At 35.5% G+C, this 27,476-nt stretch overlaps 1 protein-coding gene across 1 annotated transcript; it reads left to right on the top strand.

The window, feature by feature from the left end:
• Positions 1 to 698: 698 nt before the first annotated feature.
• On the top strand, positions 699 to 10,899 carry LOC143222157 (uncharacterized). Its single transcript, XM_076448221.1, has 5 exons — positions 699 to 856; positions 3,179 to 3,305; positions 7,033 to 7,178; positions 7,494 to 7,623; positions 10,422 to 10,899. Exons 1-5 carry the CDS (start codon positions 817 to 819, stop codon positions 10,666 to 10,668), a joined length of 690 nt encoding a protein of 229 aa, XP_076304336.1. The 5' UTR covers positions 699 to 816; the 3' UTR covers positions 10,669 to 10,899.
• Positions 10,900 to 27,476: the final 16,577 nt, after the last annotated feature.

Raw genomic sequence — 27,476 nt, 5'->3', positions numbered from 1 at the left:
AGAGTTACAGTTGTTCTGAGTATTGTACATGTTACAGTTGTTCTGAGTATTGTATATGTTACAGTTGTTCTGACTATTGTACATGTTACAGTTGTTCTGAGTATTGTACATGTTACAGTTGTTCTGAGTATTGTACATGTTACAGTTGTTCTGAGTATTGTACATTTCTTTAAATGTTAAGTTTTTTAAAAGGAACTCTTTTTGAAGCGATTTTTCACAGTAAAAAGAGGTAAAGTTTGAGCCAAAAATTAAAAATAAAGGAGTGTCTTCCAGTTGGAGAAATCAGATTTGTGAGGTGAAGTGACGATACAGGGTTCTTGTGCAGCTTTGAACCACAATTCTAAGAACCAAACTAAATGAAGTCATCCCAACATTGTGAGTGTGAGTTGTACGCTTTGAGATTACCTAACGGTACCCAGGTACAGTAAAGAGTGCAAGTTCTAAACCTCGGACGATAAATCATCAAAAACCTTGTAGCGTGTTCAGTCATCGCAACACGAAAGGAAAAGTGTGTAATTGGGATGAAACTTCCCACCAACATATAAGCCGATATTTGGCACTGATATGTCAGTTCGTGGAACACGCAAGAGAATCTCATCGGAGAATGACGTGGCCCCAAGAAATCTGATTTGTTAAAACCTCATTTTTCCTCGCCTCCAGCCAACTTTTCCTTGCCGTCAATTGGATCACGTCATAAGTGAAGAAACTCTTGTTTTAGGGCTTATATAAGACCCAAGTTCCACAAACAAGCGAGATAGGGACCAGCAACTATAACCAGTAGATCAGGAGACTCAACTGACTTCATCAGACGTCACAATGAAGATTTTGTACCTCTTGGGCCTTTTGTTAGTGCTAGGTATGTTTGTAGTAAACCAAAATATACTTTAAAAAAATTACTAGTACTGTTAGAAATATTGAAACAAACTGAATTTGGTATTACAAGGAAAACTAAATAACAGACTAGACAACAAGTAACATGTAAAATGGTATAAAAACTAACATTGTACGAATTTGTTCTTTAGTTTTTCGAAATATAATTACTATCTTACGTTGTTAGTTTAATATATGGGGTTACACTGACCTGAATCTTTCGACATTTTGGCCAATAATATTTTAAACATCTGATGAAACCAACTCATTCTGATTTTTGTAACTAAACGTAAGACAGTTCATATTTAGTCACCTGTGCTCGTTATTAGAGGTATATTTTTAGTCCTGAACTATGTAGTTGTCTTACTTTGATCGGAACATTAAATTACTTTGAGTATATTTTCAAGGTCTGTAAAATAAATACATTTTCATTCGAAAAAAGAAAAGAAAAATATAACACAGGATCATTTATTTAAGTGTTGTTCAATCCATGAAATCTTTGGTTATCACACTAATCACTCTTTAAAGATTCTTTGCTAATATCTTTATATTGTGAGCCCCTGGTGGACATCGCGCAGATCGCTTGTTGTGTAGCTTTGCACTAAAACAAATTAAACCAAACTGTTTTCGGTAACACCACCTGGTAAAATGTAGCTACACGTCCATCAAGGTTAGTATTTCTTGTCATTATTGCATTTAGTAAAGGATTCTTTACAGTTATCTGTCCTGTGCCCGACACGGATATAGAAACCCGGTGTTTAGTCGTTGTTTTGAATTAAGCACAAAGCTACACAATGGGCTATCTGTGCTCTGCCCACCACGGGTATCGAAAACCGGTTTTTTAGCGTTGTAAGTCCGCAGACGTACCGCTGAGCCTTTGGGCTCCCCCCCCCTCCCCCCCGGTGTTTAGTGTTATAAGTCTTCAGTTTTATCAGTGAGTCACTGAGTGGCTTTGGGAAGACAATAGAAAAACAACAATGTAATGTTAATATTGTCAGTACTTCCAATATATCTTCAAGATGTGCTCCAGAATTGCGAATCTATTGTGTTTAAAAATATTTTTAAACACAGTGGAAATCCAGAGAATAATAAGCAAACTGCTACTGAGTTTTTATTCCTCGTACAATGTACTACTGTAAGAATGAATCGATCAAGTAAGAACTATGTGACAAAGACGAAAGGACAGACCCAAGTCGTCGACTTTCCACGTATTGGTTGTCCTATTTCATCAAATATTACACGTACGCTCTGGAGCATTTATGAAGAATGTCTAAAACACTTGTTAGTTTACTTACCGGTCTTTCACCTCTCCCTCTATAGCTTATTCTAAAGTAGGACAAGTTGGTGCTTGTAAAGAAAGGTGATGGATGTAGTGCCATGTTAGTCCGGCCTACATAATCAGTGTGTCTGTGTGTGTAAATAGGACACATTCTTATAAAATGACAAATGTTAACACAAAGTGAGCACTAAATTGACAAACTCGTTGTGTTTCGAGTCCTAAGTGCACATATACAATGTAAACCAAGCGTACATAGATAACGCCTAAATGTATTACCTGGTGGAGTCCAGTTTTACGTGTGCATGTATAGATAAACCTAGATGGATTACCCAGTGGTGTACAGTTTTAAGTATAAATGTACAGATAACCCTACATGTAGTACCCAGCGGTATCTAGTTGTAACTATATATATACAGATAACCCTAGATTTAGCACCTAGCGGTGTCTTGTTCTAAGTATAAATATACAGATAACCCCAGATGTAATACCCAGTGGTGTATAGTTCTAATTACACATATACAGGTAACCCCAGATGTAGTACCCAGCGGTCTCTTGTTCTAATTACACATATACAGGTAACCCAGTGGTGTCTAGTTGTAGGCATACAAACTCAATAGATTAACACTCCTACGAAAAGTGGGGCCTAATAGGCCCCAGAGCAACTTGAAAGGTTATTAATATTAGGCTAATAATTTTGTATTTAAATGAAATTGCCATTTAAATCCATTAATGAATGGATTAACGAGATTCCCACTGTCCCTATCTACTATCTAGCGAAACCACAGCCAGGGGAACGGGCTTGAAGAAATCAGGACTAGAAACGTCTTTTCGTAGGAGTGTTAATAATAACAATATTATCTAATAAATTATGTTTAAAATGATGTGAGTATACAAATATCGTTAACATACAAGTTAATAAATGAAATGTAACATTTTTATTATGAAATGTAATGTTACGTTGAAAACCGGATATAATGTTTTCGTTATAATTTTTCGAATTTAATGTATATATATATATATATTTTACAGTAACATATGAGACGTATGCATTGGACTGTCATATGCGAGAATTGGACCTATGTGCTGCTACCCTGCTGTTGTTTAACCAGGGAGACAGCGTAGCCCAATCAGCGTCGGAACTGGATACCCAATGTCAGTAAGTTATAGTTACTATCAGACCAATAAAATCTTAGCCATCTATTTCGCGCACTTTAAATATACGATGAAAAAAGTTTATTTGAATAGGCTTATATTATATAAACAGTATGTAGCATTATTCATTCAAGAGGTTAAGAACAATCACTGTGTGGTTTATTTAGACTGTTGCCTGGAAATACTGAGTATTCAACCAAAAACCTGATGTATTTGGATGCGCATTAACCAACAAAGACAGGTTTGCTACCTGTATGTTAGAACTATCAATAGAGGGTCAAGTGTGTGTGCATGTTTTCTCATAGCAAAGCCACATCGGGCTATCTGCTGAGTCCACCGAAGGGAATCGAAACCCTGATTTTAGCGTTGTAAATCTGCAGACTTACCGCTGTACCAGCAGGGGACTCTCACGAAATATCGTATAAACCGAACAGATGATTAAGTTATGAGATTAAAATACATTATCCTTTTGTTGTAAGTGAAATAAAATTATATTAATAAATATAGAAACCAATTTGAATATTTATGTTGTTTTAAGATTTCTTTTTTTTTATTTCAAAACTTACATAGTACCATCATAAGATGTTTCATCGTGTTGTTTTTGTTGGGTTTTTTTCATTTATTGGCCCAGTCCTTGATTAGATGAAACTATAGTCCACACAAGAGAGTCGGTGAACCAAAAATATTACGTAATAGATTATATTCTTTGTTTTTACCCATAGTGAAAGAGATCTGCAGGATTAAATAGTTTAAAGTTACACCAGTTGGAAATTTACGAAAAATATCAGACATAGCTTTGGAGGAATCTGTCCCCCGCTTATACAGCGGTAAGTCTACGGAGTTACAACGCAAAAAAATCAGAGGTTCGATTCCCCTCGGTGGACCCAGCAGATAGGCTGCTGTGGCTTTGCAAAAAGGAAAACACACACACATTTGGAGGAATATAAGTTATAACTACATAAGTAGCTTTCAAAAGATGTGGAGATGTACCCTTTTCCATGAGAGGTTCTAAATCACAGAGACAATAGTGGGTGGGGTCGAGCGCTTAAAACCGAAAACGACATCTTCCCGGTACTTGAAATACGAATCACCGATGGGGGACCGAAGAAAGGGGCAAGAAAAAGCATTTGCCTTCTTTATATTTCACTCAAAAACTTGTTCGTATGATGATGCAAACTTAACATAAATAAACTAAATAGTTTTGGTAATTCCTATTAAAGTTATATTTGCATTTAAGCACACACAACACGTTACTTTTTTCTGTTGACTTATAATGTAAAAACTAATTCCCTACATACAGGAGCGTCGATAACAAGTCTAGGCCCCAGAATTAGTAATATCATTGATAACAAGCCTAGGCCCCAGAATCAGTAATATCATTGATAACAAGCCTAGGCCCCAGAATCAGTAATATCATTGATAACAAGCCTAGGCCCCAGAATCAGTAATATCATTGATAACAAGCCTAGGCCCCAGAATCAGTAATATCATTGATAACAAGCCTAGGCCCCAGAATCAATAATATCATTGATAACAAGCCTAGGCCCCAAAATCAGTAATATCATTGATAACAAGCCTAGGCTCCAGAATCAGTAATATCATTGATAACAAACCTAGGCTCCAGAATCAGTAATATCATTGATAACAAGCCTAGGCCCCAGAATCAGTAATATCATTGATAACAAGCCTAGGCCCCAGAATCAGTAATATCATTGATAACAAGCCTAGGCCCCAGAATCAGTAATATCATTGATAACAAGCCTAGGCCCCAAAATCAGTAATATCATTGATAACAAGCCTAGGCTCCAGAATCAGTAATATCATTGATAACAAACCTAGGCTCCAGAATCAGTAATATCACTGCCCCACCCTAACTTTTACTGATTTTTCATAAAAGAAGTTTAGGTGATAAATTCCCTCGTCAATCCATGAAACAGCAGTAACCATTTTACCTCATTGAGTAGTATGCATTTCTAGTGAGCTTCGTAATATCCAACAACAAGCCCTTCAACAGACTCTGGGCACTGGGGCAGCCGCACCTTGTTCCCTTCTCGTAAGCCTATATACAAGTTTTGTTCCTCTTTCCCATGAAAATATTTCTTTAATTAAAAGAAATAAAGGAGGTAGGAAGTGAGAAAGGTGGAATATGAATAAATTGTAGCAGAATATTTTACTTCAATGATATATCCAACTTCCACCTTTATCTTACACTGCAGTAACAAAAAAAATAAAGTACATATAACCCCAAACATCAAATTCACTGACATTCACTAATAATCATAACTGCTTCCTCACCCCATCTATTTAAAAAGATCCCGTGTCTCTGTGTGTGGGTGTGTCACGTAACTCCTAAACTGTTGGTCATACAGACTTCTAAATAATACCCCGAATTTGGCACTGATTTATATTAAAGCACGTAAATAAGTAGGCCTAATAATTACCATTTGTAACTTGGTTAAAGAAATTATTTTTTTAAAAAGTGACAATTAGTACTTTACGTGTTACATCTGCGTTATAGAGGTCCTGTAAATGTGATCCATAGGCCTTCGAGTTCGCTAGTATTTAAAATAAGTTAAGCTACACTGTAACTCTTTTATATCTCCTACAATTAGTAATAATCACTAATATATATAATTATTCCGTTTAAACTGAGATGGAAACACCCTCTACTCGAATATTGCAAGTAAGGAAAAAATTCTGCGATAAAAATTATATTATTTCTGTCATGAAAAAAATTTAATCATCATAATTACAATGATTATAACAATTCTATATAATTGTCATAATAACCTAATATTTGAAGCGATTATACATTATCTTACTCATCTTTTCTGAGATGAAACTTTCAGTACAAAAAATTCCAACTACCCTAATAGAATGAGACAATGAATTATTGATGCCAGAAGATATATTATTTCTGGTAGTATAACTCCTGAAACTGGACAATCACTAATTACAAAATTTCTGAGCTGTGACAGCTGCCCAACTGAAAATGTTATGGCAAGAGAGCAAACACCAGAACTTATTCAGTCTCTCGTCTTGTAAACCGTTTACAAATAATTTGTAATAAAAATGTACGAATAATATAAATCTATAGACTTACAATTTTGAAATACAAATTCGTTTTTCCACGGTGGAGAAAGCGCAGACATCTTATGATGTACCGGCAATAGTAGAACTTAAGCCTAGTAATACAGCGCCATTTGTTTGCGTTTCAAATAATTTTGTGTCTGTTGGTAGTAACGCAAATAAATGAAGAAAAACAAACAAACAGGATTTAGAGAAATTCAGATTAGTTTAATTTTTGAAACTTTCTACCTAATAGATGTACTCAATATATATATATATATATCGTTTGGTACAAGCATATCTAATTAAAAACAAACCCTTCAACTCACTGTGCGATAATTAATAATTTGAGTAATTTTAGATTTAAAAACAATATTTAATCACCTCCTGGGGAGCGCAAGGTTCACTACGTTCTTTGTAATTGTAAGTGGCTAAATTGCTTATAGGAAAAACATTTCCAAGAACAGTAACGAAATACTTCTCGCACTTACACACACTCAAATAATAACATAAATAAATGCACCATGAAGTTTCGGATTTTTATACAAGTATAGTATGTGAAACGAAAGCGGTTATTTATATGCTAACACTTTGATAAAATAGTAACTCATGAGAAAAAGTCTAAACGCTACAATGATTTTGCTTTCTGTATGTGTATTTAGATACATTCGTGATGCCCAAGTCTGTCTTCGCAATTATACCAATCGTTGTATGACCCCTATCCAAAAGGAACTAATGAATTTCGTTGGAGAAGGTTCTGAAAAATTGCTTTCAGAATATTGTACTGATGGCACTGATATCAGAAGCAGTAAGTTGTCCATTTTAATTCAATCAACAGTTAAAAAACAGTTCTATAAAATTATAAATTAAAACATACAAAATTTTCCATTTTATTTTGTTCAACCTAAAAAAATGCCGTAAAAATATAACAGAAAATTTCAGTTTAATAAAAAATACTAAATAAAATTACAAAGAAACGAACTGATTTCATTTCAATGTGTAATTTAATAAATTTAGAATTAATCTATGAAGAAACATAATGCAAATTTTTTGAGTGTTACCAGTAATGCTTTTGAGACGATTTTTTTCTTGTATTATTCAATAACGTTTGTGATCTTCGCAGGATATCTCCAGAATGCAGCTTGTCTCAACCACGCTAACAAAGAAACCAGAACTTGTTTAGAAGATCTCCAGGTGGCACTGCAGGTTATTAGTGAAGCTGAATTTGACAAACGCGTACCAACTGCTTGTTGGTAAGTTTGTTTTAATGTCATTTAGCTCATAAAGTTTGGTTGTTTTTTTATACTAAAAACAACAGTACTTTATTTTTTATTAGGCTGTCCAGAAATCAATGTCGAAATTCTCAGGATGACATTTAGAAGCTGAATATTGAGTAACTTGTCGTTGGTTGGTTGGTTGGTTTATTCCAACGTTTGTCGCTTACAAGGTGTATTAATTGTCTACTGTTTCAACTTTACTCAGAGTAAGTTTCGCAACCCCCAAGGCAGCATGGACAAGAAGGACTTTAGTCTGATTTTCCTCTACGGCTTCAATCTTGGACGAAAAACTACCGAAACTACACAGAACATCAATTAGGCATTCGACCATAGAACTGTTACTGAACATACAGGTTTCGACATGGAGATAAAAGTCTTGAAGACCACAAAGGTCGTAGAAGGAAGCCATCCTTAGATGAAAACATATTAAGGGAAGCAGTTGAGACAAACCCTCACACAACAGTACATGACCTTGTAGAAAAGCTAGGCACAAGCAATTCAAACATTGCCAACTACCTGAGTATGATTGGAAAGACGAAAAAGTTGGATAAGTGGGTTCCGTATGAGTTGACGGAAGATCAACAAAATCGGTGTTATAAGACCTGTCAAGGATGACGCTCCAAAATGGAACGAATTAATAATCGAGGTTCTGCATCATCTACCTTATTCCCCAAATCTTTCCCCTACAGATTTTCATTTTTTCAAGCACTTTGACAACTTTTTGAACAATAAACGCTTTCAAAACCAGGAAACTGCAGAAGAAGCTTTCAAGGAGTTTATTAACCATAGAAATTCTAATTTCTACAGCAGGAGCATAAACAACATCGTTACACATTGGTAAAGGTGTGTTGAAGTAAATGGTGCTTACTTTGATTGAAGCATGTTTTACAACACTGGTTTATACTTTTCCAAACTTCGCAGTTCAAAAATGGCATTTATTACGCAGTTAGCCCTCGTGTAGCTTTGCGCGAAATTCAAAACAAAACAAACGACATTTATTTCTGGACAACCTTACACTTATTGATCCCAGTAACGTAAAACTCGACGTTTTAGGCTTAGAAGTTTCAAAGCTACATCACACTTTGATAAGTAATTTATTGTTTTTATTGTGGGCTGAAAAAGTGTTTAATAATTATTTAACATTTAATTACATTTCATAAACTGTTAAACTCTCCATGACTTTAAAACAATAAAAAATATTCAGTTTTCACATAATGCAGTGGTGTTGTAAACGTTATGCTGTGATTTGAATGTGAGTTAAAACTTGGAAAGTATCGTTCTGTTGTGATCTAAATATGAGTTAAAACTTGGAAAGTATCGTTCTGTTGTAATCTAAATATGAGTTAAAACTTGGAAAGTACCGTTCCAGTTTGTTTTACAAGTGGATCTAAGTTATTGTTTAAATAACAATATGTTATTTAACTCTAATTTTTTATCGTCTGCGGCTTATGTAAATCTACCTACTACCCTAAAGTTTGCGGTGGGCCAGTAAAAATGTTAAGTGCAATATGGCTATATCATGTGATGTCAACCGCATTTGAAGGTACAAAATTAATGTTTCAATAAAAAGGTTCAATGTAAAGAGAAAAGGAAAGGCCAAACATGCGTAATTTATCTCGGTTTAATGAAGCATTCTATTACAGAACCAATAATTAAAATTATATTACTTCTAAACCATCATTTGATGTTAGTATCTTAAGTAACTACTTAGGGACTGTATATTATTGAATAGAAGCAAGAATACCCGTCCCCAGTGAAGGAAAAGTTTGAGTTAATCTATCAAGTTAAATTATTTATGAACTCTAAAAAGGTAAATTATGTTGCACTCTTGGTTTCATTTATACCACCCGGCCCGGCATGGCCAGGTGGGTTAAGGCGTTTGACTCGTAACCTGAATATCATGAGTTCGAATCCCCGTTGCACCAAACATGTTCGCCCTTTCAGCCGTGGGGGCGTTATAATGTGATGGTCAACCCCACTATTCGTTGGTAAAAGAGTAGCCAAAGAGTGGATGGTGGGTGGTGATGACTAGCTGCCTTCCCTCTAGTCTTACACTGCTAAATTAGAGGCAGTTAGCGCAAATAGCCCTCGTGTAGCTTTGCGAGAAATTCAAAAACAAACGAAACCAAAATATAAAGCGTATGTATATATTGCGGACTCTGGTGTCTGTTTCTCGTATCAAAAGCTGCGCACGCAGGCAAAGCTCAACATTCATTTGTAAAGTGACAGTAGAACAGGCATGAGTAATGTTGATGTCAAATTTTAACAGGATGTTCTACATCCTGTTAAGAAGTAATCACACTACCATTCACATGTCAAAATATGACGTAACTTTAAGAATACTGATGTAGATTTACTGTATGTTATTGTTAAGCAGCTCTTAGCATGAGTGAAATGTTCAGCAATTACTTGTCGTGGTGGGTGGTACATTTGTTTTGTTTTTTGTTTGTTTTGGAATTTCTCGCAAAGCTGCACGAGAGTTATCTGCGCTAGCCGTCCCTAATTTAGCAGCGTAAGACTAGAGGGAAGGCAACTAATCATCACCACCCACCGCCAACGCTTGGGCTACTCTTTTACCAACGAATAATTGGATTGACTGTCACATTATAACGCCCCCACGGCTAAAAGGGCGAGTCTGTTTGGTGCGACGGGGATTCGAACCCTCGACCCTCGGATTATGAATCGAACGCCTTAACCGACCTGGCCATGCCGGGCCCTACACCTATGCGAAAAATGTGAAAGAATTCATCAATGTGTTTATTTCTTTTTCTTAGTGGTTATCAACGCTATATGGAGTGCGTTCGTCAGAAAATTGAGAGCAAGTGTGGAAAAGAGTCAGTGGATTTCATGCAGGAACTTTTACGAATGGCCGTTTCCCGCCTACCGGATATCATCTGTACCGGATATGGACCCAACAACAACGAATGTCAAAGTCTGCTGCCACCTCAAGGAACTCCACCAAAGGAAGGACACACAGATTCCGCGTTATCTCGCATCTTCAGCGCTTACTTTTCAAACTGATTTGTCATCAAAGGTAAGAAGAGAAAAGCGAAGAACTGATAATAACGAGGCCAATTACGTCAACCTCCAGAGGTCGTGTTTGGAAAAGGCGGTGTTTTTATTGTAGTAAATGTTAGCTCGTGTGAATCAGACAGTTTTTTTTGTTATTTCTGTAAAGATCTCATCTGCGTTCTTGTCCACCATTTCCTGTAAAAGTTTCTTACAGCAATTAATAAACATTTGTAAGATAAAGTACTTCTTCAGTTTGTATTCCTTCGTCAGTGTTTAACACTTTTTAATCTTCACGAAGTGCTTATCGTAAAACTTATCTTAATTACAAGACTAAGTGACGTCATATTAATACCGTATCACAAAGTACGTTTCCAAGTAAAAACGTAAGTATGGTTTGTTTGTTTGTTTTGAATTTCGCGCAAAGCTACTCCAGAGCTATCTGCGCTAGCCGTCCCTAATTTAACAGTGTAAGAGTAGAGGGAGAGCAGCTAGTCTTCACCACCCACCGCCAACTCTTAGGCTACTCTTTTACCAACGTATAGTGGGATTGACCGTCACATTATAACGCCCCCACGGCTGAAATGGCGAGCATGTTTGGTGTGACGGGGATTCGAGTTGGTTTGGTTTGAATTTCTAGCAAAGCTACACGAGGGCTATCTGCGCTAGCCGTCCATAATTTAGCAGTGTAAATCTCGAGGGAAGGCAGCTAGTCATCACCACCCACCGCCAACTCTTGGGCTACTCTTTTGCCAACGTATAGTGGGATTGACAATAACATTATAACGCTCCCACGGCTGAAAGGGCGAGCATGTTTCGTGCGACCAGGATTCGAACCCGCGATCCTCGGGCTTGTTAAGTATGGGAACTAGAAGCGAGAACTTTTTGGCTGAACTTTTAAAATGTTACTCCTTGTCATCTTTCTTTCTTTATATTTATCGATGTTATAACTGATTTAACTTATTATCAGGAACTCGTATGCATTGCGGAAGTTTAAAATTTGTTCCATTCATTCTAGAAACTCGGAATTAGCACACAAAAAAAGCGGAATTGAAATGGAAGTTTTAATTAACGTAATTAACGTAAATGTCATTGTACCATTTCTATAGGGCCCAGCATGGCCAGGTGGTTAGGGCACTCGACTCGTAATCTCAGCGTCGCGCGTTCAAACCCCCGTCGCACCGCACATGCTCGTCCTTTCAGCCGTGGGGACATTATAATGTTACGATCAATCCCACCATTCGTTGGTAAACGAGTAGCCCAAGAGTTGGCGGTGGGTAGTGATGATTAGCTGCCATCCCTCTAGTCATACATTCCCATATTACGGACGACTAGCACAGATAGTCCTCGTGTAGTTTTACGTGAAATTCAAAACAAACCAAAGCCTCCTATATAAAAAGCCAAATTTTTGTTCAGGTTCTTAGTGTGTTAGAACCCCAAACAATTAAAGCAGTAGTGTATAAGCCAGGTCGCTTTCTGGAATCCATTGTCGCGAATTTTTAATTAACTAGCGGTCTCAATTGGCTGGGAAAAAATAAATCTCTTCCTGTTCTATGTTAAATATAAAACTGTAATGGGTTACGAATGTAGTGTTTCTTTAAAGTTCAGGTTTGCTACTTTAGAGGGCACTATGTAAATAAATAATATTTAATTAAATATGTAATATCTAAATTTCACAGTTTCAACCTTCGTTATTACAAATTATGCTTTATTTACAAATATACCAATATCTCGACCAGTTAACAAGCTTTACTTTTGTTGTTCATGTGTTGTTGTGTTAAATAACGAACGTTTCTTTCTTTTCTGTTATTATCGCCCCTGCTAGTACAGCGGTAAGTCACTGTTAAAATCAGCGGTTCGATTCCCCTCGAAGCCTGCGATCTGCTATAAGAAAACACACTCTCTGTTAGTGTTACGATACTGTTGTATTAAACGTCGAACTTCTTTGTTGTCCGCTGTTGTTACTGTTCTTTTGTGTTAAAAATCGAATGTGTCTTTGTTTTCTGTTATTGTTACTGTACTGTTGCACTAAAACAGTCATTGTTACTAAACTGCTGTGTTAGATTCATTGTTATTGTTAATAAACTGCTGTGTTAGTTTCATTGTTATTGTTACTATTGTGTTTCATTATTTTTGTTACTATTGTGTTAATTTCATTATTATTGTAACTATTGTGTTAGTTTCATTGTTATTGTTACTAAACTGCTGTTAGTTTCATTGTTATTGTTACTAAACTATTGTTAGTTTCATTGTTATTTTCAATTAACTGTTGTGTTAGTTTCATTGTTATTGTTAATAAACTATTGTTAGTTTCATTGTTATTTTTAATTAACTGCTGTGTTAGATTCATTATTGTTAATAAACTGCTGTGTTAGTTTCATTGTTATTGTTACTATTGTGTTAATTTCATTATTATTGTTACTACTGTGTTAGTTTCATTGTTATTGTTAATAAACTGCTGTGTTAGTTTCATTGTTTTATGTTATTGTTACTAAACTGCTGTGTAAGTTTCATTGTTATTGTTAATAAACTGCTGTGTTAGATTCATTGTTATTGTTAATAAACTGCTGTGTTAGTTTCATTGTTATTGTTACTATTGTGTTAATTTCATTATTATTGTTACTATTGTGTTAGTTTCATTGTTATTGTTACTATTGTGTTAATTTCATTATTATTGTTACTATTATGTTAGTTTCATTGTTATTGTTACTATTGTGTTAATTTCATTATTATTGTTACTATTGTGTTAGTTTCATTGTTATTGTCAATAAACTGCTGTTAATTTCACTATTATTGTTACTATTGTGTTAGTTTCATTGTTATTATTACTTTTGTGTTAATTTTATTATTATTGTTACTATTGTGTTAGTTTCATTGTTATTGTCAATAAACTGCTGTGTTAATTTCATTATTATTGTTACTATTGCGTTAGTTTCATTGTTATTATTACTTTTGTGTTAATTTTATTATTATTGTTACTGTGTTAGTTTCATTATTGTTACTAAACTGCTGTGTTAGTTTCATTGTTATTGTTAATAAACTGCTGTGTTAGTTTCATTGTTTTATGTTATTGTTACTAAACTGTTGTATTGGAGTTCAAACATTTCCTTGTGTTATGTTGTTGTTATTAATTAGTTGTGTTAGATTCCGAACATTTCTTAGTTTTGTTATTGTTACTAAATCGTTGTATTAAAGTTCGAACATTCTCGTGTTCTTGAGGCGAACGTGGTTTAGTGGTGAGTTTTTTTGGTTGATGCAGGATCGAAAGATTTAGGGTTCGGTACCAGATATTATGAAACAATCTTCATACTTTCAGCTGTAAGTGTGTTATGAAAGTGAGTTGTTGTTATTGTCAAGTTTATAGCCTCACAATAAGTGATTTTGCATTATAGTCATCACAGGTATCGAACTCCAATATGTAACCTTATAAACCCACAAGCTTACCACTGCAATAAAAAGAAACAGGTGACAGTCAGTTCCATTATTTAGTTCAAAGACCTGGACATAGCAAAGCCTTGTGTGGGGACTGGTGTTGCAAGGCTGGATTTCTTTCTTCTTGTCAGTAGTTAGAGCGGTCACCCCTGAGTAACAGAGGACTCGAGCTGAACCATTTCGCAGTCATGCACATAAGACACCATTCAGGCTAACAATTTTCATTCCAGTCCATTTTACGTGTCAAACGTTCTTAATAGTGAGCGTTTTAATTATTTCTTAATATTGTTATTTTAATTTTAATTATTGTAATAACAAGTTGATGCCACAAATCTGGACTACTGATCTTATTTATAACAAAAAAACAATAATTTATATCTCATAAATTACGTGAAATATATTGTTTCCTCGTGCCTTCTTGTTCTTAGTGTATAAAAATTAACTAATAAATTAATTTGCGTTAACACAGTAACTTAAAGTAATTTTAATCAGCGTGTATAACCTCTTTCTGACCTTTAATTTTTTTATTTTTTTACTTTTAAGGATTCTTTAAAGATAAGCGTGACCTAGTAGTTATCGTACGGGGCTTCGTAGCGCAAGGTCCGACGTTCAAGTGTGTATGTGTTTTCTTATAACAAAGCCACATCGGACTATCTGCTGAGTCCACCGAGGGGAATCGAACCGCTGATTTTAGCACTGTAAATCCCTAGACTTACCGCTGTGCCAGCGAGGGACCCGAAGTTCGAGACACGATATACCATTGAGGACACTTTTAGCTATGGAGGCGTCACAATCGTGACAGTTAATCTCGTTCTTGGTTAATAGTAGCCTTATAGGCGGTGGGTGCTACTGGCAAGTTTCCCTCCTGCTAAGTAGTTGGTTGTAATTTTATAATAGTTAATCCTTTATTACAATGTGTTATTTATTCTTTATTTTTCTCAACACCTCACTGTTAACACTGGACGATTCATTGAGTACAGTTCATATTATTTCCCTTGAGTTTACTTTAACCAAATGTGTCATCTGTTAATTACGCGTTCCATGTTTAAACTCGTTCCGCAACTTTTAAAAACCAGTCTTTATAAATATTTTACTTTATACCAGAAAAGTCAACGACTTACTTTTCAGACACGATAAAATAATCATTTGTTTCTATTTTATTTCGAGACAATCTACGTCGAGTTCAACATGGTTTCATCATTTCCGTGTAGTTTTCTTGTTTCGCGAGTTAACAAAAATGTTTCAGAACATGTCTCAGTGACATGTCATTCCTATATTTAACAACAAATATGTTTATTTTTAAACTTATTTGCATAATAGCTCAAAATACTCGCGTTGTTGTTGTTTTATTATATTCTTACTTCAAGGATGTTTTCATACAACATGCTGTAGAATTATATCAATTTAAATGATCTAAAATTTTGGAACAACTAACTGAACAGTAAGTAATAAATTTCTTACAAAATGTGGGTCATGAAAGCCGGATGTGAAGCCAATGAAAGAAACAACAAAGGATGCCCAAGTTTCTTATTTTGGTAGACAAGAAGGTTTTCAAATATTTTCTGGTGAACATTCCCTCTCTCTCTGCTATGAAAATATTTTAAACTGTGACGACCTCCCCTTCACATAAAGCGATAGAAAATTACTGTACATATTCTAAATATTTGTTCTCGCCATATTGTTTAGCCTTCCTTTACAATATCCTTATGACCCCTTTTTGGGTCGGGATCTCAATTTGAGAAACAATGGGGTAAGCTATTCTATTACCGTGGGAGAGGGGAGGTTCATATTTCCTAAATAGAAAATACTCTCCCCAGTGCCTCACGCGTGTCCTCTTTCGGCCTCTCTCCACACATATTGTAGAATATTTTTATAGTGATAAGACAAATTTCCTGTGAAGGAAAGTTTGTATGGGATCGTTAAGCCTTTTTAAGTCTCACATCCCCAGACACTGGAATAAACGAGAAGACTTGAAATTAGAGAATCTAATTTAAATCAATGTCTTCTTCAGTATATCACACATTCAAAATTAGCTTCTCTAGTTATAAACATTATTGTGTTGATCCTTTTACAACGTAGCCAGATGTAGTTCGAGAAACATTTTAAGCTATCGTTAACTATTTGTTTTTTAAAATGTATTTATTCACCACACACGTTTTCTAAGACTAAATGATAACCACAGCTGGCATGCAAAACAACCTTGATTACACATGTCTCTCTGTGAGATAGCGGTGATTTACAACGCTAAAATCCGGGGTTCAATTCCCCACGATGGACACAGCAGATAACCCAAAGTAGCTTTGCAACAAAACAAACATACATACATACAACAGACGAGTGCCTTCTTTTTGCAGACTGTGTGATTTGTTAACGTGTGTTACTCAAAGTATTTGTCAATTTACAGCAGTTGCTTCAATTTTACCGTCAATGATTACGTATTACAGTTCAGTAACAGTATAAGATTAACGTTGATTGGCCTAATTACTGATAAGTATGTATTTATATTTAGTAACTGGGAAAGTACTAGTCGCTATTAGCCATAACCAGGTCTTCCATGTTTGTACTATCGCCACCTTGCTGGTGATACTGTCTCTATGCTAAAATAATATAATGACGTGTAATGTGTTGTAACGGGCTAAAACAATAACGCTACTAGAACCACGGTAAAATAAAAAGAATTTATTAAAATATACACATACAGCCAAAATAAAACTTTCACAATAATTATAATACTATTTTTTCGTTTGGAGAAAATAAACAATATTTCAAAATCAAATCACTTCAAGATGAATAAAATTTTCAAGTAACAGTATTATTTACAATTTCGTGAACTAGCTCGCTTTCACGTTCAATGGTTTTTGGTCTACATTGGTTAGACCACGAGATTGCATCTCACGTAACTATCTATCACCATAAATTCTTCACAACATTAATATTTGTTCGTCACCGCTAGGGGAAGCTATTTCAGTTTCGTAATGCAAAAATGTACTTATTCATTTTCAACGTGCTCTAGTTAAAAGATGGACTTAGCGCTTTAACATAAATAAACAATCGTAGATGAACTACATGATAGAAGTAATAATAAATGAACGGTACACAAATAAAAGTACAATCTGCAATTTCGCAGCGTGGCAGACACATTTGTGCATTTTGCTGTTAAAATGTTCCAGGATTTCCACCAAAATATCGTTTATTTGCAGTTTAAAATTATAACGCATAATTTAGACCTAATTTTAAGACTTCAGAAGAACGTTTTCAATGCTTGCAGAAGCGAAAAGAAACATTCAGAAGTAGTGAAGCTATTGGTTTGTATAACAGACCAATCGGGAGTAACTTCTCTAGATGACGTTTTAGAATGAAAAAGTTTACAACCTACTGCTGTGCCATCTGGTGGCATAAAGTTTTACTATCTAACGAGTTCACAATATCTAATTCAGTTTGCACTTTATTTGAAATTAAAAATTTTAATTTTATAAAACGTAGTTTCTAAACAGGAATGAAAATCGATTTTCAGAATCAGGGGTACTGAGTAGCTTCGCATTCCTATCCATTTTTGTAAGCAGTTATTTGTAATAGTGAATAAAAAAAAAGTACGAGTCATTCAGTTAGCCCTATTTAGGGTTCCGTTAGGAAACCACACAAACACAATAGCTGAACTGATCAATTGTTTATCCTTACAAACATGAAATGAATTTAAAGCACACACACACATATAAGTCCATGTAAACGTATTTCAACACAATAAAAATAACCTAAGAAAGAAACAGAAATTTTCTAGTGTTTAATTCAACAAAGTTTCCTTTGCTTGTTTGTTTTGAATTTCGCGCAAAGCTACTCGAGGGCTATCTGCGCTAGCCGTCCCTAATTTAGCAGTGTAAGACTAGAGGGAAGGCAGCTAGTTATCACCACCCACCGCTAACTCTTGGGCTACTCCTTTACCAACGAATAGTGGGACTGACCGTCACATATAACGTCCCCACGGCTGAAAGGGCGAGCATATTTAGTGTGACGTGGATTCGAACCTGCGATCCTCGGATTACGAGTCGAACGCCTTAACACGGGCCATTTCCTTTGCACCACCTCTCTTAATATTAAAATAATTTTCTCATGTTAACAACACCTTCTTAATCTGTGATGTCAAGAAATCCACTTGTAGAGAAAAATATATATGTAAAAACGGGTCGTTTTTACAAATATATTTTCTTAATCTGACTTGGTTTGTTTCTACTTAAGCACAAAGCTACATAATGGGCCATCTGTGCTCTGCCCACCACGGGTATCAAAAACCGGTTTCCAGCGTTGTAAGACATGGTGCTGTGCCACAGAGGGCAGTGGGAAGTAGCCGCAAAAAGCGAAAATTAAAAATGTGAGAGAAAAAAAGATAGTTTTGATAGGTTCTGGTCGTCTCCAACTCTTCTGTTTCTTACGTCGTAATTCTAGGGCTTTCCTGCCCAAAGGTCGCCCCTCCTTTAGCCACCATTCGCACCCTTCCAGTGGCGGACGTCTCACAGTTTGGAAAATTACTTGAAAAACTGTAATATTTCACAAATTTGTTACAGAAAAGAGAGTAAATAATTTCCAAATTAACTATAAAACACAAGATCAAATGAAATTATATAAAAATTTGAATAGAAAACTGTAAATACGCTGATGAAAATTATCTTAACTGACTATATTCATCAAAAGGAAAATAAAATTATGAAATGAAAAAATAGATATCGAATTTTAATGTTAAACTGACCAAACTGAATAGTACAAAAACTAAACAAATTTAGTGTTAACAAACAAGAATGCTAAAATACACGTATAATTAATATATCATACATGGCCAGGTGGGTTAAGGCGCTCGACTAGTAATCTGAGGGTCGTGGGTTCGAATCCCCGTCGCACCACACAGGGTTGCACCTTTCAGCCGTGGGTAAAAGAATAGCCCAAGAGGTGGCAGTTGGTGATGATGACTAGCCCCTCTCTAGTCTTGCCCCCCCCCCCGCTAGTGCAGCGGTAAGTCTACAGATTTGCAACGCTAAAATCAGGGGTTCGATTCCCCTCGGCGGGCTCAGCAGATAGCCCAATGTGGCTTTGCTATAAGAAAACACACACCCTCTAGTCTTACGCTGCTAAATTAGAGACGGCTAGCACAGTTAGCCCTTGTGTGGCTTTGCGCGAAATTCAAAAAACAAAAATATATCACACTATAATACAAACAACAAAATAGATACAAAGATTAACGGTTTATTTTCAGTTAGTAATATATGTATCAAAATAAGGATTTTTAGCATCACGTCTAAACAAAAAACGTTAGAACCGAGTGTGAATACAGTCGTGGGCATTGAGAAGATTTGTGCTTAATAACATGCAAACCAAAGAAACTCCATAGCATTAGCTTGTGAGGAACAAGAGCTGGGCAAGCACGAGGGCCATTCCTTTACTTCCTAAACCACAGGATATAACTGAGATGTAACACATTACTCAAAGTAAATAAATATTGTTCTTGGATTTTACAAAGTTTTAACGAGTACCTACATTCAATTTTTCAACTCCTTCATGGAAACCTGCTTCATCGAGAAGGTTTAATGGTGTTCTAACAAGTTAACATAAAACCTTACTACCTATTTTATGAACAAAGAAGTTAACAACGGGTGTCTTACATTCACCTGTCTCACCAACAATAAATGATTCCGAAGCAGTATCTCCGACTTGATCATGTACGGCTTCATCGTAATTTCTGAAACCAGAGTTACGTTTCTTTGGCAATATTTCAATCATTCTGCATTTGCAAAGCCGTGGAATCAATTATTAAGGCAAAATTTTTCATAAATATGTTTTCGCTATTAGTTCTTTTTTAAATCTTCGAATATTTCTAAAATCAAACAAGTTTACACTTTACAGAAATACTCCAATCATACAGTAGTGATAGTTATGGTATCGCAATCATCTGACGCAGAACTCTAGAGAATAAAAGATCATAAACAGTTCTTTTACCTATTATGAACTGTGTCTTCTATAACTCCACTTCTAACAATATCCTGTATCAAAGTATCACGACACCAGAACAATAATTTCTAATGGTTTCACAGCCACTTTCATTCTTACATCTTCTTGGTCAACTCCTCCATGTTGGATTGTTGTTGTCATTTCATCATTAAACTTCTTTCAAAGCAATCAATTTGTAGGGGAACATTCTACTGGAGAATTCAACCGTTTTGTAAAGGATCATTCTACTGGAGGATTCAACCTTTTTGTAAAGGATCACTCTACTGGAGAATTCAACCGTTTTATAAAGGATCACTCTACTGGAGGATTCAACCGTTTTATAAATGATCACTCTACTGGAAGATTCAACCGTTTGATAAAGGAACATTCTACTGGAGGATTCAACCGTTTTATAAAGGAACATTCTACTGGATGATTTAAACGTTTTGTAAAGGAACACTCTACTGGAGGATTCAACCGTTTTGTAAAGGATCACTCTACTGGAGGATTCAACCTTTTTGTAAAGGATCACTCTACTGGAAGATTCAACCGTTTTATAAAGGAACATTCTACTGGAGGATTCAACCGTTTTATAAAGGAACATTCTACTGGATGATTTAAACGTTTTGTAAAGGAACACTCTACTGGAGGATTCAACCGTTTTGTAAAGGAACATTCTACTGGAGGTTTCAACCGTTTTGTAAAGGGACATTTTACTGGAGGATTCAACCTTTTTGTAAAGGAACATTTTATTGGAGGATTCAACCGTTTTCTAAAGAAACATTCTACTGGAGTTGTTTAATATTATTTTATTCGTTGCTTGTGCTTAAACATCGGTTCTCCAGAAGATAAGTGTACCTCTAAAAGTTAATATAGTTGGTCTGCTAGACAATTACAGAATACGTCATTTTTCCCCAACATTAAAGCAATATGAACATTTAAATATTAGATTATTCTAAAATCTAAGATCCTTTTCTAGCACACAACAGCTTTTAAAACTACATATACGAGTTTCACAGTGGATAATCTTGCATTTAAAGATGTCGGTTATTAAAGTTTCCACGAACAACATTTTCTTCTTCAACTTTCTTCTTCAATGAAGACTTCTTTGATTTAAAACCTGACACACATTTTCACTCCTTAATACTGTTTTCAGTCACTTCGCTACAATATACTGATCCAATTAATACATGACTAGCACCGTTACCATTAAACCAATGAAGAGTCATCTCGAAACACTGATGGTTAGGGGAAATTATTACAAATATAACTAGAAAGATGATATGTTAATTTTAGACATTTCTCGGTAATAACAAAATATCCAACCTTTTTATAAACAACGTGCTTGAAAACATAATATATTGAAATATTCATCAATGGAGTCCAATACATTCTACAAATAACAAATATCTCTTTATTGAATAGGAACTTTCAACATCAGTTTTTTTGACAGCTGTAAATCTCTTTTCTCTTACAGGGCATTAGCATAGTTTCTTTCTTACCCAACATAGGGCAGACTTGGTTAGTTAGTTTGTTTTTGAATTTCGCACAAAGCTACGCGAGAGCTATCTGTGCTATCCGTCCATAATTTAGCAGTGTAAGACTAGAAGGAAGGCAGCTAGTCATCACCACCCACCGCCAACTCTTAGGCTACTCTTTTACCAACGAATAGTGGGATTGACCGTCACATTATAACGCTGGTTAGTTAGTTTTTGAATTGAATGTCCCAACTGATGAATGTACGCACAGATGTCGTTGCGCTATGCTTCGGACAAGTGGTATAATTTTGGTTGTAAAAATTTTGGACAAACTTTCAAATATTGAAAAATATTTTGCAACTCTAAAATATCATATTTCCTACAGTAACCAATTTAATTTCATATTTTACGAAGTGAAAAAATGCCACTATGAACAGTATAAATAATACAATAATTAGCATCTCATTTTTTATCAAGGTTAACTCCAAATGGATGTCTTTCAGCCGTGGGGACGTTATAGTGTGAAAATAAATCCCACTATTCGTTGGTAAAAGAGTAGCCCAAGAGTTGGCAGTGGGTGGTGATGACTAGCTGCCTTCCCTCTAGTCTTACACTGGTAAATTAGAGGCGGCTAGCGCAGATAGCTCTCGTGTGGCTTTGCGCGAAATTCAAAACAAACCAAACAAAAATCTGTGCCTTAGCATAACAGTTTGAATTTTACGAAAAAATTACTCGAGGCCTATGTGCTATAGCCTAATTTAGCAGTGACAGACCAAAGGAAAAGAAGCTTGTGAACACCACCAACCGCCAACCCTTGAGCTACTCTTTTTACCTCCAGGACAAGGACCAGGGGTTTATAGTCTCTTTAAGGATTATATCTATATACAACCGAAGTTTCAATCCTCGAACGTGTTATATTATATTTCATAAATTCTATATGAGAGAAAATTCAACTAATTCAGATATTAGTGAAGTGCCTTCAGGACCGAATTTTTTTAAACCATGCCACGAGACTGTGAATAAATGAACCTAATTTGAACAAAATGGATCTTAAACCGCATTTAAAGTGGGTAAATATTTTTCGTGGAAACTATGATTTGTTGCTCTTAAATGCTTAATAGTGTGGTAGTTGGAACTGTTAAGAAATGCTTCACTACGAAAAACGATCGGACAGTATCATGTTTGTGGAGAGAATGTGGTTCCTTTAGTTGTTAAACATGCCATACTATGAACAGTTAACTGTTTGTAGAGCTGGGAGAAATGTGACACATTGTGCTGCTAAAAAGCCAAAAACTACGGGGTTAACTTTTAAGTTCAATTAAACCATCCCAAGCAACGATAAAGATGTGTACAGCAAGAAGGGTGTGTTCCATTTCAGTCAGTTAAACAATGCCGTGTTTAGTTATGCGCAAAATTATTTGTAGAGACGTTTTTAAATCGTTATTAGGCCTATGTCAGAAGTTTCACACACTGTAACTGTAGGAACGCATTATCATCCTGTGGGATCGGTCATGGCTTAGTGGTTGTTAAACACGCCAGGCTGCGGAATGCATGTCCAAAGTTCATATTTTATTTCCTTTGAATATACTCAGTGTTACAGGAATGACAGACAGTTTCACTATCAAATACAAAGTTGGATAAAGTCCTTGTGGCAGCAGGTTCTGGTGGCTTGCTGCTTTTCCATGGTTAATAGTTGTAAGTAGGGACGGCTGCACTTGAACTCCAGAAACTTAGCCCATATTCCTTTACGAGGTTATTCAGGTTGAAAATACCAAATACCAAACAATCTATGTATTAAAATCACCAAGAAATAAATACACTTCGCTTTTCAATCACAATTATTCCAGAGTAAACACTGTTAAAGCTGTTATTTAGAATACTGAATTAAAACCAAATTTCTCAAAATGGCAGGAAACACAAAAACTGTTCTAATTATTCAAACATCAGTTTTGTATCAACATATCAATTATCCGATCAATTTGATCTAACGAGTTTCAACAGGTCCTTTCAAATAACTACTTTCTTCGATGTCCGATGTAGTTTTCTGTAGGAGTGTGTGAGAAGATGGTTGAGGCAGTGCAGATAGTGGTTGTGTGGTACATACAACCAGCTAACCACACTGCCACAACCTCACTGCTCTTTCTTCATCAGGAGCTCCAAAGCGCTGATTTAGTTTCTTGATGACGAGAAACCTACTCGAAGCAAAAATGTATCTTAGAACGCCTGGTATGGGTAAAAACACTTTCACTGATGAGGAGAGAACAATGTTTCGACCTTCCTAGATCATCTTTAGGCTAAAAAGATGTTGTCCTCTCCTTACCAATAAAAGTGTTAATACCCATACCAGCTGATTTAGTTTGTTCTCTTGCACACAATGTTAGTAAATCGAACACAATAAATAAGAACTTGTCTATGATTAAAGGTATGGAAACAATGCACTAATTTTTTGAAATTCCTTAGTTCCAAAAATAATTTACGCAGGTTATATGTATTATGGTACTTAAGTATGATATACAACTTCCGAGGTTCTAGAGGTGAATGGATGTTGTAGGCCTTAGAAAAAAAAATCCCGAAAGGTAATTAATTAATTTCTAGAACATGGCCAAATATAGCCAGATGCAGATCACAGAAGGTCGTACTAGCTAATACTGTAAACAAAGAAAATAGTAACAAACCATATACAGTAAAATCATAACACCTTCACACGTTTCGCATGAGGTTTAGTTTCGTTCACTACAAGTCGAGCATGACTACTAACGTCTTATTACGTCTACGGAATCCACAAATGAAGAAATTAAAGTACAAAAGGTCGAGACAAAGTGTTACATGTTACCCCAACCAAGGTTACACTCCAGCCAAAGGTTAACTGTTTTAACCACTACACTCCAGCCAAAGGTTAACTGTTTTAACCACTACACTCCAGTCAAAGGTTAACTGTTTTAATCACTACACTCCAGTCAAAGGTTAACTGTTTTAACCACTACAATCCAGTCAAAGGTTAACTGTTTTAACCACTACAATCCAGTCAAAGGTTAACTGTTTTAACCACTACACTCCAGTCAAAGGTTAACGTTAACTGTTTTAACCACTACCACATTTTTCTTCAGTGACAAACTTTCATTGCAGTAATTTGTTCTGATTCGATATTTTTATGATACTCGGAGATTGTCATTAAATTCGATGTTTTGTTTCCAGCCTTGTTTGTCAGTTGTTTGTAATTACGTACAAAACTAAAGAAGGCGCTATTTGTGCTCTTCCAACCACGAGTATCGACACCTGACATGCCGCTGTGCTTTTCAGGGGCTTACAGGTTTGAATGAAGTAATATATAGATAAAAATGTTTTATTAAGTAGAATTATTCAATATATATTTCCTTGTTTTTACCAAGTTTGGTTTTATCTTTACAAGCAGATACCAGCAAACACTTACGGGGAAATCAGTTACTTTATTACAATACTTTTTAAACACAGAACTTTAATAATACAACTCGACCTGGTATGGCTAGCTGATGAAAGCTAACTAACTTTAATGAAAATAACTAACTTTGATGAAATACGAACTTTAGTGTAGTTATTACTATCAATAAATAATATTATATTAATATTCCACGACCTAACGTTAGACCATCTTAAAAACTTTGACAAACTCTTAATATGTTGTTCTGCAAAATGTCTACTAAAGTGTATTTACACTAGCTTCTTGTTCACATGCGTTTAAATGAAGTGCGCACCTACGCGTATTTGTACAGCAAGGCGCGTGCGCATTTATAGGACAGACAAAAACTAAGTATTACTATAATAGGTTTTATTACGTCTCCATCAAAAACTGGAAGTATACATGGCAATTTTCTGTACAGAAATTAATGTTCATGAAAATTCGTTTAAACCAAAACAAGTCCAAGTAAACGTATCGAGAAAAGGTGGATTTTAACCCCTAAATTACGGACTTAAAAAAATCATTCCAATTTTAACCGGTAGAGTGCTTATATTTCGTTATATTGAGTAATTTTAAGTTTTTGCCTATTACGTTTTTCAACGTAAAGAACGGAATGAAGAACCGGACGATTTGTTTGTTTGTTTGTTTTTAATTTCGCGCAAAGCTACTCGAGGGCTATCTGAGCTAGCTGTCCCTAATTTAGCAGTGTAAGACTAGAGAGAGGGTAGCTAGTCATCACCACCCACTGCCAACTCTTGGGCTACTCTTTTAACCAACTAATAGTGGGATTGACCGTCACATTATAACGCCCCCACGGCTGAAAGGGCTAGCATCAGATTAGAGGAAAGGCTAGCCAACATGATGCACTGCAGACGCCTTGACTACTCTTTTACCAACACATAATGGGATTGATCGGGAGTTATACCGTCCCTACGGCTGAAAGGATGAACATGTCCGGTGATGAGGATTTGAACCCAAGACCCGTAGACTGCAACTTGGGCGTCCTAACCACCAGGCCCACCGAATAAAGACAGTTATATAAATTAAATATTTTCCACTTAACTCACCAGCTGTTTTTCAAATAAAGGTTAATATACCTTGTGACCAAACCTAAAGGTTAATATACCTTGTGACCAAACCTAAAGGCTTTGTTTCAACAGACTGCGATGTAAATTCGTGTTGTATTTTTGTTACAAATAATTCATAAAATTCAGTACTGATGTAAAAATTTCTATTTCAAAAAAACTTTCGGCTAATCATGAGTTAATTATCCCAATGAAAATCCAAAGTAATATTTCCTTATCTAAATTAATATTTCAAAAGAAACGTTGTGAATCTGAACTACCAATGAATAATTTGTAGTTAAAATATAGTTGGTTGAATTTTCATTGGATAAGCATGCCTCCTCGTGCAAATACGTCAGGAAAAAATAACTTTCTTTAACGTGCACAAATACAATTAGTTAATCACAAAAGCTTTTAATAAACAACACATAACCAGCGTTAAAAGAATGAGTTTTTCAAATAATTGTAATTGTAGGGGGCACTTCGGTTGGTTGTGATTGCGATGGTCTTTTGGCGGGAAAGCTCAAATATAACGACAGACGAAACAGAGTAATTAAAGATGACGATAATATAACATTATAAACAGATAAAAAAACGATTATTTTGCCATTATCACTTGCGAAAATTATTTTAATATGAAGAAGGGGGACAATTTTGCTTAATTAGGTTTGTTTGGTGTGGTTTGTTTTAAATTTCGCGCAAAGCTACACGAAGGCTATCTGCGCTAGCCGTCCCTAATTTAGCAGTGTAAGACTAGAGGGAAGGCAACTAGTCACCACCACCCACTGCCAACTCTTGGGCTTCTCTTTTACCAACGAATAGTGGGATTGACCGTCACATTATATAATGCTCACACGGCCGAAAGGGCGAACACGTTTGGTGTGACGGGGATTCGAACCCGCAGATTACGAGTCGAGTGCTTTAACCACATGGCCATGCCGGGGCCTGCTGAGTTAGGAGGGCGTCGTCGTTTGAAGTTTGGAAGATATTGATGGAGCAACGTTTGATTTCTGTTTTGATCTTACGTATGAATCTCTTCAAACATTGTGATAATCTAAATATTTCTTCTGTTTTGATCTCACGTATGAATCTCTTCAAACATTGTGATAATCTAAGTATTTCTTCTGTTTTGATCTCACGTATGAATCTCTTCAAACATTGTAATGATCTAAGTATTTCTTCTGTTTTGATCTCACGTATGAATCTCTTCAAACATTGTAATGATCTAAGTATTTCTTCTCTTTTGATCTCACGTATGAATCTCTTCAAACATTGTGGTGATCTAAGTGTTTCGTGTTTTACCATTTTTATTATTCAAAATAAATATTTCAAACAAAAGAAGGCAACAATATTTCCAATTTCGTACTGTGAACCGAAAATTAATGTTAAATAATTAAAACAAATTCAGTGAAACACCTGAACCACGATACGTCATTT

This window comes from Tachypleus tridentatus, chromosome 1 (genome assembly GCF_004210375.1).
Source record: "Tachypleus tridentatus isolate NWPU-2018 chromosome 1, ASM421037v1, whole genome shotgun sequence".
NCBI classification, from domain to species: Eukaryota; Metazoa; Arthropoda; class Merostomata; order Xiphosura; family Limulidae; genus Tachypleus; species Tachypleus tridentatus.
Note: the sequence above shows the minus strand (reverse complement) of the source record. Positions and strands in the feature narration are given on the sequence as shown.